General features: G+C 49.7%; 1 protein-coding gene across 1 annotated transcript in view; it reads right to left on the bottom strand.

The window, feature by feature from the left end:
* LHX4 (LIM homeobox 4) overlaps positions 1 to 13,430 on the bottom strand; it is a 42,456-nt gene that overhangs the window by 16,818 nt on the left and 12,208 nt on the right. Inside the window, exon 2 of the mRNA XM_037504425.1 lies at positions 9,778 to 9,949. Within this exon, the coding sequence (XP_037360322.1) occupies positions 9,778 to 9,949 (172 nt within the window). The remainder of the gene's footprint in view (positions 1 to 9,777; positions 9,950 to 13,430) is intronic.

Here is a 13,430-nt window from a genome sequence, read left to right on the forward strand (position 1 = left end):
TTTTATGCTTTAATTGCTTGGTGGTGATTTACTGCAGGCCGTATATTTTTTTCCAGGCTGACACTTCCCTACGTGTATTTCTTTTATCTATCACCACACTTGACAGGTAAGTTGCTGATATTTACTGTTACTGTATGTACCAATATTTCCAACATATATCACCACCATAGCCATGTCACAGGCACATAAAGTTCTGCCCAAGAATGGTCAGCCTTCTCCAGACACAGACAGCAGCCTGACACCAGAGGATGCGAGAGCCTTGGGGAATAGAGATACAGCCCCCATCCCATGCAAGCACTCACACATACCCCTCCTGGGCCATCAAATTGCCCGCACAGTTCTCTGCAGTTTATTTGAGGGTTTTATTGTGATATTTTTCTTTTTTTTAATGTTTCTTTTTCTTTTTTTAAAGACTTATTTATGCATACAAGAACCGGGGTACAGGCCAGAGGTGCAGGAGGTGAGAGGATTCACCAGAGACAGAGTGCGGAGCAGAACAGGCAGATTGACTAAAATGCATTGCTGAGGGCAGCAGCGGGTGAGACAGAAGAGGTCTGCCGCGCCATGTGGATAGCTCCCTGGCTGGCTGGGAATCGCATTCGGGATTGAACTCGTGCTGCAGAGGCTGTGGATAGCGTCATAGTGCTGAGACTTAACCCCTTGCACCACCAGGGAGGCCCCTGTAATTTTTTTTTTTAAGAGCAACCAATATTATTATTTTGAGGTGAATGTTACTGGAAACGCTTTAGAAACAACTACTTCATTCAATACAGAAGGAAATTGGGGTCCAGAGAAGGATAGTGACTCACCAACACCACACAGTACACAGTGGCAGAATTCTTTTTTCCCCAACCTCATCCCTTTACTTTCCGGGGTAGATTTGCTTCCCAGGAAGCAGTGGGACAAGGAAGAGCTGACCTGCTAAAGCCTAGCTCACCTCCCTTCTGTACACACGCCTCAAGTAGTTATGTGCACCTGCCACCTTCACCTGGGTGATCTCATTTAAGCCGCATGCCAGCCCTTCCAGGTAGCTACCACTATTCCCTTGGCACAGATGGGGACAGGCTGGGAACAGTCAGCCAGCTGGCCCAACGTCAGTCTCCTTCCTTACTACCCCTTTCCCCAAGGCACCTAATCTGCCCTCCCGAATCCAGGTTAATTCTTCTCTGCCAAATTATCAGCTCAATTATTACCAAACTACCCTGCACAGAAGACCCACCAGGGGCATTGGCTTAAAAGTAAAAAAGCCATCCTGACTCCTGAATCTGGGCACAGAATCCACACTTTTTTTTTCCTTTTTTTCTTTTCTTTTCTTTTATATATTTTTTACATCATTTTTCATTTTTGCACAATGTATGCATTTTCATCTTGGTTTTATTCCCCATACAATTCCCACCCCCCTTATTTTGACCGTAATCTCTCCTCTCCTCCCCCTACCCCCACCCCCTGGCCCGGTAGTGTGTCTCTGGTTTACAGTTGTTTGTTGATTTTGATTTTTACTTTATTATAATTAGTCTTTTTCCGGTCCCTTATTTAGGTTTTCTAAATTCCTGCTATGAGTCAAAAAAGATAAACTCATGCAATTTGCAGCAACATGGGTGGAGCTGGAAGGGATCATGCTCAGCGAAATAAGCCAGAAAGAAAAAGAAAAATACCCGATGGTCTCACTCATAGAATCCACACTTTTTAACAAGGCCTCCAGGATGACTGCTGGACATGTGTGCCTGCCAGTCTGGGCCCTCCCCAGGCACCCGCAGACTGTGGTTGATTCCTGAGTTCCCCAAGACCTAAGGACTCATTCTCAAAGGGTGGTGTCACTGACTCTGTGACCGGTGGCTGGACAGGGCCTGGCCTGATCCCCTCACATCACACCGCTGACTAGCCCCCTGTGCTTACCCAAAATAGTGCCACAGGGCCCTACTCTGGCCTGGGGCTTCCAGGGGGCACAGACAGGTCCCCAGAGCCAAAGAGTCTGTTTCTATAGGGACCTCCCTAGAACCTCAGCCAGAGAATCAGTAGGAAATGAAGTGGAGAAAGATCACAGGCCCCTGAGTGCAGGGCCCAGGCGTTCCAGGAGGCCGTGGGACAATGAGGCCAGACACGGAACTGGCAGTCCATCTGAAGGGGAAGGAAAGGACGAGGAGGGTGGATTAGAAAAGCTTCCAGCTGAGCAGAGGTACGGTGACAGGAGCCTGAGAGACGACAGATGCTATGAGAATGGAAAGAGGGCATTTTGGAGAGAGCCCGGGACTAGTACCTGAACGGGCAGGGGTGGGAGGTGACAGAGAGAGGAAGCTGAGCCTCAGTGATGGAGAGAATGAGGGCTTCTGCTGCTAAGTAAGGTTTTTTTTCCTTGGGTAAAGAAATTTCTTCCAGGTCCCTCTCCCACATCACCCAGATCCCTTTTCACTTGGGGACCCTGTTTCTACAGCCCAGAGGCTGTCTGACCCCAACTCTGATTTGCAATCATTCAGTTCCAAACAGATTCCTCCAAAATAGAAAAGCCCCTGAAATGCAGTTTCCACAGATGTCAGGAGGCCTTCGCCCCAGGGCTGGGCTCTGGGAGGGTGGGCGGACAGCTGAAGCGGAGCTCCTGGGGCGGGCAGACAGATAATCCGAGGACTCATCACTGCCTGATATACGGCCTCAGGTCCCGGGGGAAGCTGCTCAGCTAAGTAATTGCTTCTGCCTTGATTACAGGCCTTTGCAAATGACTGTGGGCCTGGTCCCACCAGTGTGTTTGAATCTTACAAATGTCCACATGCACAGTCACTATCTAGACCATCTGATCGTTACCTTAAAAGGTTTAATTTGCTTAGCGAGGGAATTAGACTATAAACTATTCAGAAATTATGGAAAGTCACACGTCAAAGAGACCCTCCCTCTGTGAGTTCCTTGAACACATTTTACTACAGCAGGTTTGTGTGTGTGTGTGTGTGTGTGTGTGTTCTAACAGGTGTGCGATTATCAGAAATAAGATAACAAGTGACTGAGCAAGAAGCTGACCCAGACTGGACCCACAGCCAACCTCAGAATTGAAGTGACCTCCTACTGGGGCAACATGGTACAAGCTAGCATGTGTGCCCACACACATAAGGGCGGGACTCTTCTGCCAAGACTGGGAACCCTGCTCAGCGAAATGATGACTGAGGGCCACAGTAACTGCCCCAGAGCTCGGGGTCACATGGGAAGGGATGGCGTCCTGTGAGGAAAACGCACGAAGGCTCCCCGCCCCACTCCCATGCCTGGAGGTGGGCAATTATTCCAGGCATCTGACCCGCCTCTGCCCAACTCCCATCCCACATGCTATCCAGCCCAAGACACTTTACAGCCACATCACTCACAGCCTCCACGCAGAGCCCTCCTTTTTTCTCCTCCTTACATAGACATGCCAAGCAACTTTAATAAGAATAGTTACTAATAACTATTAGTATTAGTTATTACTAAGCACGTTCTTCATCTTGCTCAATCCTCACAGTAACTCAAAAGGTAGATATTTGGGTATTTTTGTTTTTATTTATTAATTTTCTTTCATCGTTGTTCATTTTTGTACAGCAATTGATTTCCCCCCTCAGATGTCGTCCCTGTAGTTCTCCCACCACCACAGCACCCGGGATCCATCACCACAGGCCCCTGTGCTCTTCCCTCCCCTGTTCTGACCCCCGCCCTCCCCCTTCCCTGCTGTGTGCCCCAGGTCTATCATCTGCCTGCAAGTTTGGTCTTCACAAGGTTGGTATTTGTAGTCCCATTTTGGAGATGAGAAAATGAGGCTCAGAGAGGTCTCATATCCCAAATTTATACTCCTCCTCCTGGACTCATATCCCTCTGAGAAGTCCACCATGTGGAGACATCAAAGGACCTTTCCCCATATTCTCCGAAGTTCTGTAGGTATCTGCCCAACTGAGGGGTGGAGGCCTGGTTGCTGGAATGACTAGGCCAAGGTCAGCAGTGGAGACCAGGTTGGAGCTGCAAAACCACCCTGCCGCGGCCTAGACGCAGAGCTTGAGGAGCTGAAACAGGCTGTTCTTGACTGCGGGGATAAATCAGCAGCTCCCAGGCTCCCAAGGACGCAGCTCACCTGCCCTTGGCTGACAGCCGCGCTGACTGCCTGGAGATTGACTGGCTGGGGGAAGGGGCACTGGCAGAGCTGCCAAACTGCCTGGCTTGGGGGGCGCCCACACACTCCCCAGCAGCACAGACATACAGGGACCTTCTATACCAAGGGGCCCCCAGACGGTGCCCATCTCTGCCCTCCATGCTGGGTAAGGACCTGGGGGACCGAGAGGGTGCGAGTAAAGCGTGAAGTTTCAGTCAGGTGCTCCCCTAGAGTGGCAGCCACCTTCAGAAGCCCCTCTCAAGCAGGCAGGCATGAGCACACAGCACCGGTGGTCTGGTGGGGGCGGGGGCAGCTTGAAGCACTCCACATGCCTCCCCAGAATGTCCTTGAAGGCTTGTGCTTTTCACCTTAAAAATGTGTAGGAATGTATCCTCTTTGCGTCTATAGCTATATTTGTTGTCATATTATAATAATCATTGATTTCTTTCCCAAATCTCCATGTAAATCAACATGGCATCTCTCTCTCTGTAGTTTATCCCTGGCACAGTGCCTGGTGCCCTCCCCATTTTGCCCCCACAGGTTGTTCTAGGTCATCAAAAAATCACCTCAAAAAATGGGCCTCCCCTGGTGGCTCAGCGGTTGAGCGCTGGGCTGCGAGGCTGCCTGCAGCCTCTGCAGCGCCAGTTCATTCCCCGGCCGCCGGTGAGGGTCCCCCCCCCCCACACACACACACACACACACAAATTCTCAAAGCTGGGGGAACAATGATGAGAGGGGTGGCCTGGAGAAACCTGGGTGGGACAGCCCTGAGGGAGAACTCTGTGGGCCCGCCCTCCAGGACTGCAGGTCAAGTGACCAGGGACACAAGGCTTTGAACAGAGAGTCTAGCAGCGTGCTGGCCACCTTTGCACCTTTCTTTTTCCCATTGCACAGCAACTCTGTGGGCCTCTTAACAGATAAGGGGATGAGGTTCAGAAAGTTCTTGTCACTTGTTTGCTGACAGTGCAAGGAATTCAACTGAGCTCCACTGGGGTTCACCAAACCACTCTACTCATAACTCCATTTTGAAATGCTGCTGTGAGTCAGGTTTTCTAAGCTGGCACCATTAACATTTATTCTCTTTTTCCCTGAAACGTACTCTGAGGCTCAGAGACAGCAGGGAGTTTGTCTCAGGACCCAGCTGGTGAGAGAAAGTCAGCAATTGAACAGGTTCCCATAACCAAGGCCCTGTCTAATGTCCTCATCGTGCTTTAGAGTAAAGGAGTAGCCTGCCAGGCTCCTCCTGGGACCCAAACAGTGATCATGAGAGGACCCAGAGCCTTCCTCCCTGACCCCCACTGCACAGATCCTGGTTCCTTTGCAAATAGACAAAACCTACAACAGGCTGGATGTACAGTCCAGAAAGGACCTGCTTAGGAAGTGCTTTACAAGGACCTGACGGCCTCTCAGCTTGCAATTCAAATTGTAATAGGCCTTGAAATGTCCTCTGCATGAGGCAGTGGCTCTCCTGAAGCCACCACTGAACTCCAAATGAATTGCAGCTCCACCAAGGGGCAGAGTCAAATCAATGCCTCTACTTTCCAGCTTCAAATTTTTCTTTCCTTTGCAGAAAGGGAAACCAAGGACCCAAGAGGCAAAGAACAAACAAACAAAAAATAAATTAAAAATCATCCAGTGTTACTGTGCAAAACGGAGTTCAAAAACTGGGAAAGAAAAATGCAACAACCACAGAGTACAACCTTCCAACAATACTTCTTTCTTCGCCTGTGTACATACCAACATCGCCCTCTGCCGCCAGTCACCAGTATTGCCACACCTCACAGGCAAAGACGGACCTTAACCTCCGGCCGTCGTTGACGTACGATCCACCTCCAGGGGGCGCGCATCACCTTCCTGTCTTGACTGGGAAAACTTCACGTGGAGTGTGTACAGGATACCCCCTAGAGATGTGCAGAGTAGCGGCCCCGCCCCTTGTTATGGACAAAGAGATTTAAAATATTGATCCTGGGTCTTAGAAGCAGTGCTGATCGTTGAGGCCAATGGATCCTGACCTCTGGGAAGAGTTAGGCAGCTTCCAAATCCCACAGCTGAGAGCACTCAGGTTTTACGGGGCATTCAAGCACATGGCAGCTGCCAGCCCCCTCACAAAGCACAAGAGCAGGGAGAGACTGGGATTGCAGGGACTGCTCTGCCCTGCCCTGTCCCCCTCATTTCTCTGTGCTTGGGGCTCAGGTGCCCCACGTGTCATCTGAAAGCTACTGTCTGGTGAAGAAGGAACAGACTGCCTGATTCTGTGGCTCAGTCATAGCCTGCCCCCCACGTGGGCAGCAGGACCCAATACCCCTGGGATGGAAAGTGAAACCATTCTGGCCCTGCCCAACTCCCTCCCCTGTCCCTCCCTGTCCTCCTCACCCAGAACTCACTATGCCAAACTACCTATGCCTTCCTGACCAAACATGCAAGGTCCTTAGGAAGTGGATGGGGACTGAGTGCCTGCAAATGCAAGTATCCTCCCCAGGGGTTTCAGAGCTGACCCTCCATCAGCTGTGGGGAAAGTCACATCAGCTCTAAATTTCTCTGCACACAGTTCCCCCATCACAGTTAATGACCTGGATTCAGCACTAAGTCTGTGGCCGGCCCCTATGTTACAAAATGATCCAATCTTAGCAGCAGATCATTTTCCAAAAGAGGGCAGTCAGTGGAACAAAGAGAATGGGTTTGTGGGAGTCACAGGGCAGCTTGTGGGGTGCAGAAGAAGGCAGTCACCAATACGTATTATAAATTTGTTATGTAGTTTACTCTCTGTTGTGTCCAGTACAGTAAGGGTCTATGAGTGAGGCTTGAAGCTAGGTGCAGAAGCAGAGGACAGAAAAATGACTGTTTTTCCCACAAGGAAGATCAAACCGGTAAATGGGGAATGAGCTTTCCAAAGGTATAAGGGCAAACTGGAGGGTGGTGTCCCAACTCTGCAAGCAGGGACAGCTCACCCCACCCCCAAGGGCATCATTGAGGAAGGAAAGGAGAGGCAACCTCTTGCTGCTCTCTGAGAAATGATGTGGGTAGAGGCAATGGGACTCTGAAGATGCCAGAATAAAAGAAAAAAAAGGTGCAGAAACAAAAAGAAAGATGAGGGGCCTCCCTGGTGGCACAAGGGGTTAAGACACAGTACTTAAGCTACCGGCAGCCTCTGCAGCACCGAATTCAATCCCTGGATCCCTGGATCCCTGGCCGGACAGGGAGCTACCCACATGGCACAGCAGACCTCTCCCGTCTCAGCCACTGCTCTTCTCAGCAGTAGATTTCAGTAGATTCGCCTGTTTTGTTCCCCACTCTGTCTCTAGTGAATCCTCTCACCCCCCACACCCCCACACACACTTCTGACCTGCACCCCAGCTCTTGTATGTATAAATAAACAAATCTTTTAAAAAAGAAAAGAAAAGAAGAACAGGCCTCCCTGGTGGCACAAGGGGTTAAGACACAACTTATGAAGCTATCCACAGCCACTGCAGCATGAGTTTGAGCCCCAGCCAGCCAGGGAGCTACCCACATGGCGCAGCAGACCTCTCCTGGCTCGCCCACTGCTCCCCTCAGCAGTGCATTTCAGTCAATCCACCTGTTCTGTTTCCCCACTCTGTCTCTGGTGAATAAATAAATAAATCTTTAAAAATATATAGAGAGAGAAAGAAAGAAAAGAAGGGGCCTCCCTGCTGGTGCAAGGGGTTAAGATACAACCTACAAAGCTATCTGCAGCCACTGCAGCATGAGTTCAATTCTCAGCCAGAGAGCTACCCACATGGTGCAGCAGACCTCTCCTGTCTTGCCAGCTGCTCCCCTCAGCAGTGTATTTCAGTCAGTCTACCTGTTCTGTTCCCCACTTTGTCTCTGGTGAATCCTCTCACCCCTCCTCCACACCTCTGGCCTGTACCCTAGTTCTTGCATACATAAATAAATAAATCTTTAAAAAAATAAAGAAATGAAAAAAAAGATGAGGAGAAAGGGGAGCAGTTCACAGAAAAGGCTTAGAAGAACCAAAGCCCCGCCCCTCAACTAGAACCCTGGAGAGCTTCTGGGTGTGCCTGTGTCAGTACTGCCCCTGCCCTCAGGAAGCACACACATGCTCCCGGAAACTGCATGCACGCCCCCACCCCCACATGCACCAACATAGCCACCAGGAGGGACCAGCACACATTTGACAGTAGTATAAGGTGATGGCGACTACTGCCTTCTGCAAGGAAGCCAGGGAGGCAGCCACAGTTGAAACCAAGATCATTTTTCACATGTTTTCAATTCATGGGGCACTAAAGAGATGAGAAACTCAGAACCCCAACTCACCTATTTCCTGCAGTTAAACTCCTGGGAGGAATCAGGAGAACTCCAGTTCTGTGCCTAGCTCAGGTATTTCTCCCCATTTCTCCTCCAGGACCCCAGAACACACAGCCCCCGAGGGATGGGCACCACCTCCAGGACTTCTCATTCCTGCCCTGTTGTCCAGGCTTTGGTGAACCTCCGAGAAACCCTGATGTTCATCCCGTGGGCACCCAAACTAGGCTCTGGGTCACTGACCAACAACACAGCTCCTGTCCTTGGCTCTGCTGTCCCCAGCAGGTCCACTGAGGTACTGGCCTCGGTAACTGGGGTTATAGATTCTGGGGGTATACTCCAGGCTAAATGCCACAGAAAATAAATTCTACAAGATCCCCTCATCTTGGCCCCAAACTCTAATAGAATTTTTTTCTGCTGGACCCAACACAGAATGAAAAATCAATTTATCACTCAGATGACAGGCACTGTCCTAAGGTTTTTATACATATTAACTCATTTGAAGTTAGTAACAACCCTATGGGGTAGGAACTATTATTATCAGCCCTGTTTTACAGGCCAGCAAACCAAGACAGAGAAGTTAAATAACTGGTCCAGGGCCTCCCCTGGTGGCACAGTGGTTGAGCACTGGGCTGTGAAGCTGCCCGCAGACTCTGCAGTGCCAGTTCGATCCCCGGCTGCAGGTGAGGGTCCCACATGGGGCGACAGACCTCTACTGCTGTGCCCGCTGCTCCCCTCAACAGTGTATTTCGTGGGTCTGCCTGTTCTGTTCCCCGCTCTGGCTCTGGTGAATTCTCTCACCCTCCCACGCTTCTGACTGTACCCAGTGCTTGTATAAATAAATAAATAAATAAATCGTTAAAAAAAAAAACAAAAAACTGGTCCAGGAGCACACAGATAACAAGTGGGTCCCAACCCAGGCCGAGATCTTAATCATCACATATAACTGCTTCTTAGGCAGGTTTCCACTGAAACTGTCTGAGGCCAAGGCCACCTTGACTGCTATAGGGAACAAATCTTCCAGGCATAGCCTGGGGGAAATACCTACTAGATTCTGCCAGGAGCCTCACCTGCTCTACAGGAACAATACAACCAAGTGGCCTGAGGCACCAACTCAGAAGGACTGAAAGAGCCATTCTTTTTAAGATTTGCAGAAATCCTTTGGGGGAAGTCAGGCTCAGGCCCTGCTGGAGCTCCTCCCTTGTTCCTTGTGGAAGCTCCCAGGCCAAGATTCTAGGCCTCAGGTAATGTAGGGGCAGATGATCAAAAGGGGGACCTCCGAGATCCTCCCCCGCCCTGCCCCATCCAGCCTCCCCACAAACCTTTACTCTCCCTTCACTGGGAGAGGCAGAATCAGGCCAGGGCAGTGGCAGGAGGCTGCACCTGAGGATCTCACTTACTTGAAGAAGTCCTCCTTGCAGTAGACGCTCCCAGCCCTGGAGAAGCACCTGTCAGCCAGCTGCATCTGGCAGTCTGCACACTTGAGGCAGGAGCTGTGCCAGTGTCTGTCCAGGACCTTCAGGATGAACTTGTCCAGGATGTGCTGGTTGCAGCCAGCACACTGGGGGATCTCTGCAGGGAGAGTAGAGAGGCAGCGTGAGCCTTCTGCACAGCACTGATAACCAGTTGAGGGCACCCCCACCCCCCAATGTGGATGCCTTCTCATTCTGCCTATGGTGGAAATGAACATAACCCAACTCCCTAGACTGCCACATAAAGATGTGCAGGTTGCACACTGCACAAATGGGCTGGTCAAGGGAGCAAGTGGGGACTGAAATTCTATACATGGCCCAGACCTGAGGGTGTTCCTGGAGACAGAATCTCAGTGTCTTTTGAGAGAATCTCAATATTTTAATGAACTGCAACAGAGTCCATGGATTGGCTCCCACAACATGCCCTCCTAAAGTACTATCATATACTCAGACAAGAAAACTAGAAACTACTTTTCCAGACTCCCTTGCAGCTAGGGTTCTGAATATGATTCAGAGCCTGCCAATCCAATGCACTTAGGAGGGACCTAAATTCAGAACTGTGTTGAATGAATGCACAGTTGAAGGACAGGCTTCCATTGTGCTGCTGGGGAGCAGGGGTTTTGTAGTCACCATAGAGACAATGAAAGTCTGCAGAGCTGGGAGTTATTCCTGGAGGCTGCCCAGAGCTAGCTCCATTGTGTTGAGTGTCACCCAATACCTGGTAATTGATCACTTTCCAGTTTAATAGTGAAGTAGATTCTGTCATCAGTAACTGAACCTTAACCACTGCCCTACACTGCTCTTGTCCTGGGTGACTCCCCATTTCTCTGCCAGCACATCTTCTCCAAGGGATTGTTTTAGGGAAATTGATAATGTTTTAAGTCACTGAATTAGTTCCAAAACTTAAAAAATGATCATTTTTTCCAAGCAGTGCTAAATAGCATCTCTATTTAGAAAGAAAGGAAGATGACAAATATTAAGAACAAAAACATAAAAATGCAAGCATCTGGTTTCCTATAGTAGCTTCCTGATACAGTAATTCCAAGGCTGACAACTGGGGAGTGGGCATTTCTCACTTCTAGTACAAATAGAACTTTTGCTAATTGTTTGTTTACACACTATCTTTCCCACTGGAAGGTAGAATCCTCAAGGGGCAGGAGTTCTCAATTTTGTTTTGTCAGTTCTTAAACACAGTGCCTGGAACACAACAGCAACTCCACAGATATTTATCATGGAATAAATAATTGATCAAATCCTAAGCAGCTCACCTTGAAACAGCTTTCACTAAAGTCTCCTGCACACCCCCAAAATGTCAGCCAAAGTGGTAAAATCAAACCTCTCTCGTGAATCATATCTGTTTCTCCATTCATGTTTGTTGGCTGTGATATAATTTTCAGGTGAAATAGTTTTCAGCATAGGCAGTTAGCCTCAAAGCATGAAGGGGAAAAAGGGAGGTGCGTGGTAGGTGGCTGGGGGGATTGAACATATCTACACCTAGGCAAAGAGAAAGCTTTCTCAAGTATTAAGACATTTGTATCTGAAACTTGTAGACAGGCTACTGTCTACACTTGACACTAATGTCATCACTAGCCTTGACACAGTGTTAATCTTAAACCCAATTAAACCCCCAACCACAGATTGTTTCCTATGTGACTTTAGCAGCCACCTACATTTGTATGAAAGTCAGACCCAGAAAGTTGACACAATTCTCAAAGCAAACCATCCTGCAAGAACTACCTGGTGTCTCACTGAAGCAGATTGTTGTAGGTCTGGACACTTGCTGCCTGTCCCAACTTATATGGGATTTTTTTCTTTTCCTAAAGTTTTCCTTCTTGGCAAAGAAATTTAGTTCTAAATGTATCCAGCAAAGTGATAAGTACATGCTGATGGCAAGAATGTCTCCCAAAGGAGAGGGGGTAGATAGAACAAAGGGTAAAACCTTGGGTTCTAGAGCCAGACTGCCTGGGTTTGAATCCTAGCTCAGTTTTTACTGAATCAATTTCTTTGCCTCTCTCTGCCCTCTGTTTTTCTCACCTATAAAAGAGGATGGTGATGAATCTCTTAGGATTGTGAAGAGTGAACAGCTCATCATCAGCATATAGTTGGTAATCAATCCAAATTTGCTGTTACTGTTAGACAACAGCAGTAACCAGGTGTGAGAAGTGGTTCTGTTGTGACCAAGGGAAAGTTAGGGACCCAACCTCTGACTCTCACTAAGAATTTCTGTATAAATGCCCACCTCACACAGTAGCCAAACAAGGACCCATGGGGACAGAGGGTGCTGTGCCCCCATGCTGGTGCCACCGAATCACACCCCGCCTCTCTCTAGGAACCGGCAGGGACTGATGTCCCCCAGCAGCCAAGGAGGGTTTCCACGCCCCAGCTGAAAGATTTGGACACAGAAGTGAGACTACGAGGAGTGCACCATAAAGGGCATGGGGCTGCGGGTTTCCGCTGGTAAAGGCTGAGCATCTTTTGCAGCGAAAGGGAAGACCTAGCAAGAAGCCCTCCGCGCTCAGGGAAGTGCACGCAGAGCGTCACGAACCTTTGTCCTTCACCCCGCGTACCCCGCCGCCCAGCCGTGCGCACCGCCCAGGGGCTTCGCAATCACAAACTAGATTCTGAGCGAGCTGTCAGGTACCGGCCCAGGGGAGGCAATGAACCCCTGCAGAACCGTTCTCCAGCGCCGGGCGCGCCGCCGCGGGCAGCCACCGGCACCCGCTCCCTCCCGCTCTTTGCCCGGCCCGGGCTCCGGGGCCAGAGGGCCGCCCATTCCCACCTCATCGTTACTTGGCCTTGCCTCCCAGGAAAGCTGCGGCTATATTTCTCTTCTCGGCCACCCATGCACCGGGATGCGGGCGAGGATGTATGCCCATGAAATTTATTTCGAGCAAGGTATCTTCCGGGAGCCTTAATATGATGAGTATTCAAGAGAGAATACATTAAAGCTAATGTATGCAGGGAAGGGCGGGCAGGGAGTTTTAGAGGCTTGGAAGCCGAGACAACATCACGTTCAGGCAGGACGCTAAAAGCAGACATTTCAGCCTCCATCTCCGACAGGGAGCTGGGTCAGGCTGGGCCACAGAAGTAGGGGTTCTGGGGACCAAACTGGGGTCCCACCGGCTATGCAACCATGGAAGGGATATACTCAGGGTGCTCATGACTTAAAAAGCTGAAATACACTTTCCCAGTGTATTGTAGATGTTGGGAGAGAGCATTATTTAAAAACAAAGGTGGGGCCTCCCTGGTGGCCCAAGGGGTTAAGCACCGCACTATGAAGCAATCTGCCGCCTCTGCAGCACCAGTTCGATCCCTGGGCCGGCCAGGGAGCAACCCACATGGCGCAGCAGACCTCTCCTGACTCTCCCGCTGCTCCCCTCAGCAGTGTATTTCAGTCAGTCTGCCTCTTCTGTTCCCCACTCTGTCTCTGGTGAATCTTCTCACCCCCCTGCATCTCTGGCCTGCACCCCAGCTCTTGAAAGCATAAATAAATAAATCTTTTTAAAAAATAAAAACAAAGGTAATGTAGAAACTATTTAAAAGATCCATAATATACCATTCATGATGTTGGTATATTATAA

This window comes from Talpa occidentalis, unplaced genomic scaffold, assembly GCF_014898055.3.
Source record: "Talpa occidentalis isolate TD23 unplaced genomic scaffold, MPIMG_talOcc4v2.1 talOcc4.12, whole genome shotgun sequence".
NCBI lineage: Eukaryota > Metazoa > Chordata > Mammalia > Eulipotyphla > Talpidae > Talpa > Talpa occidentalis.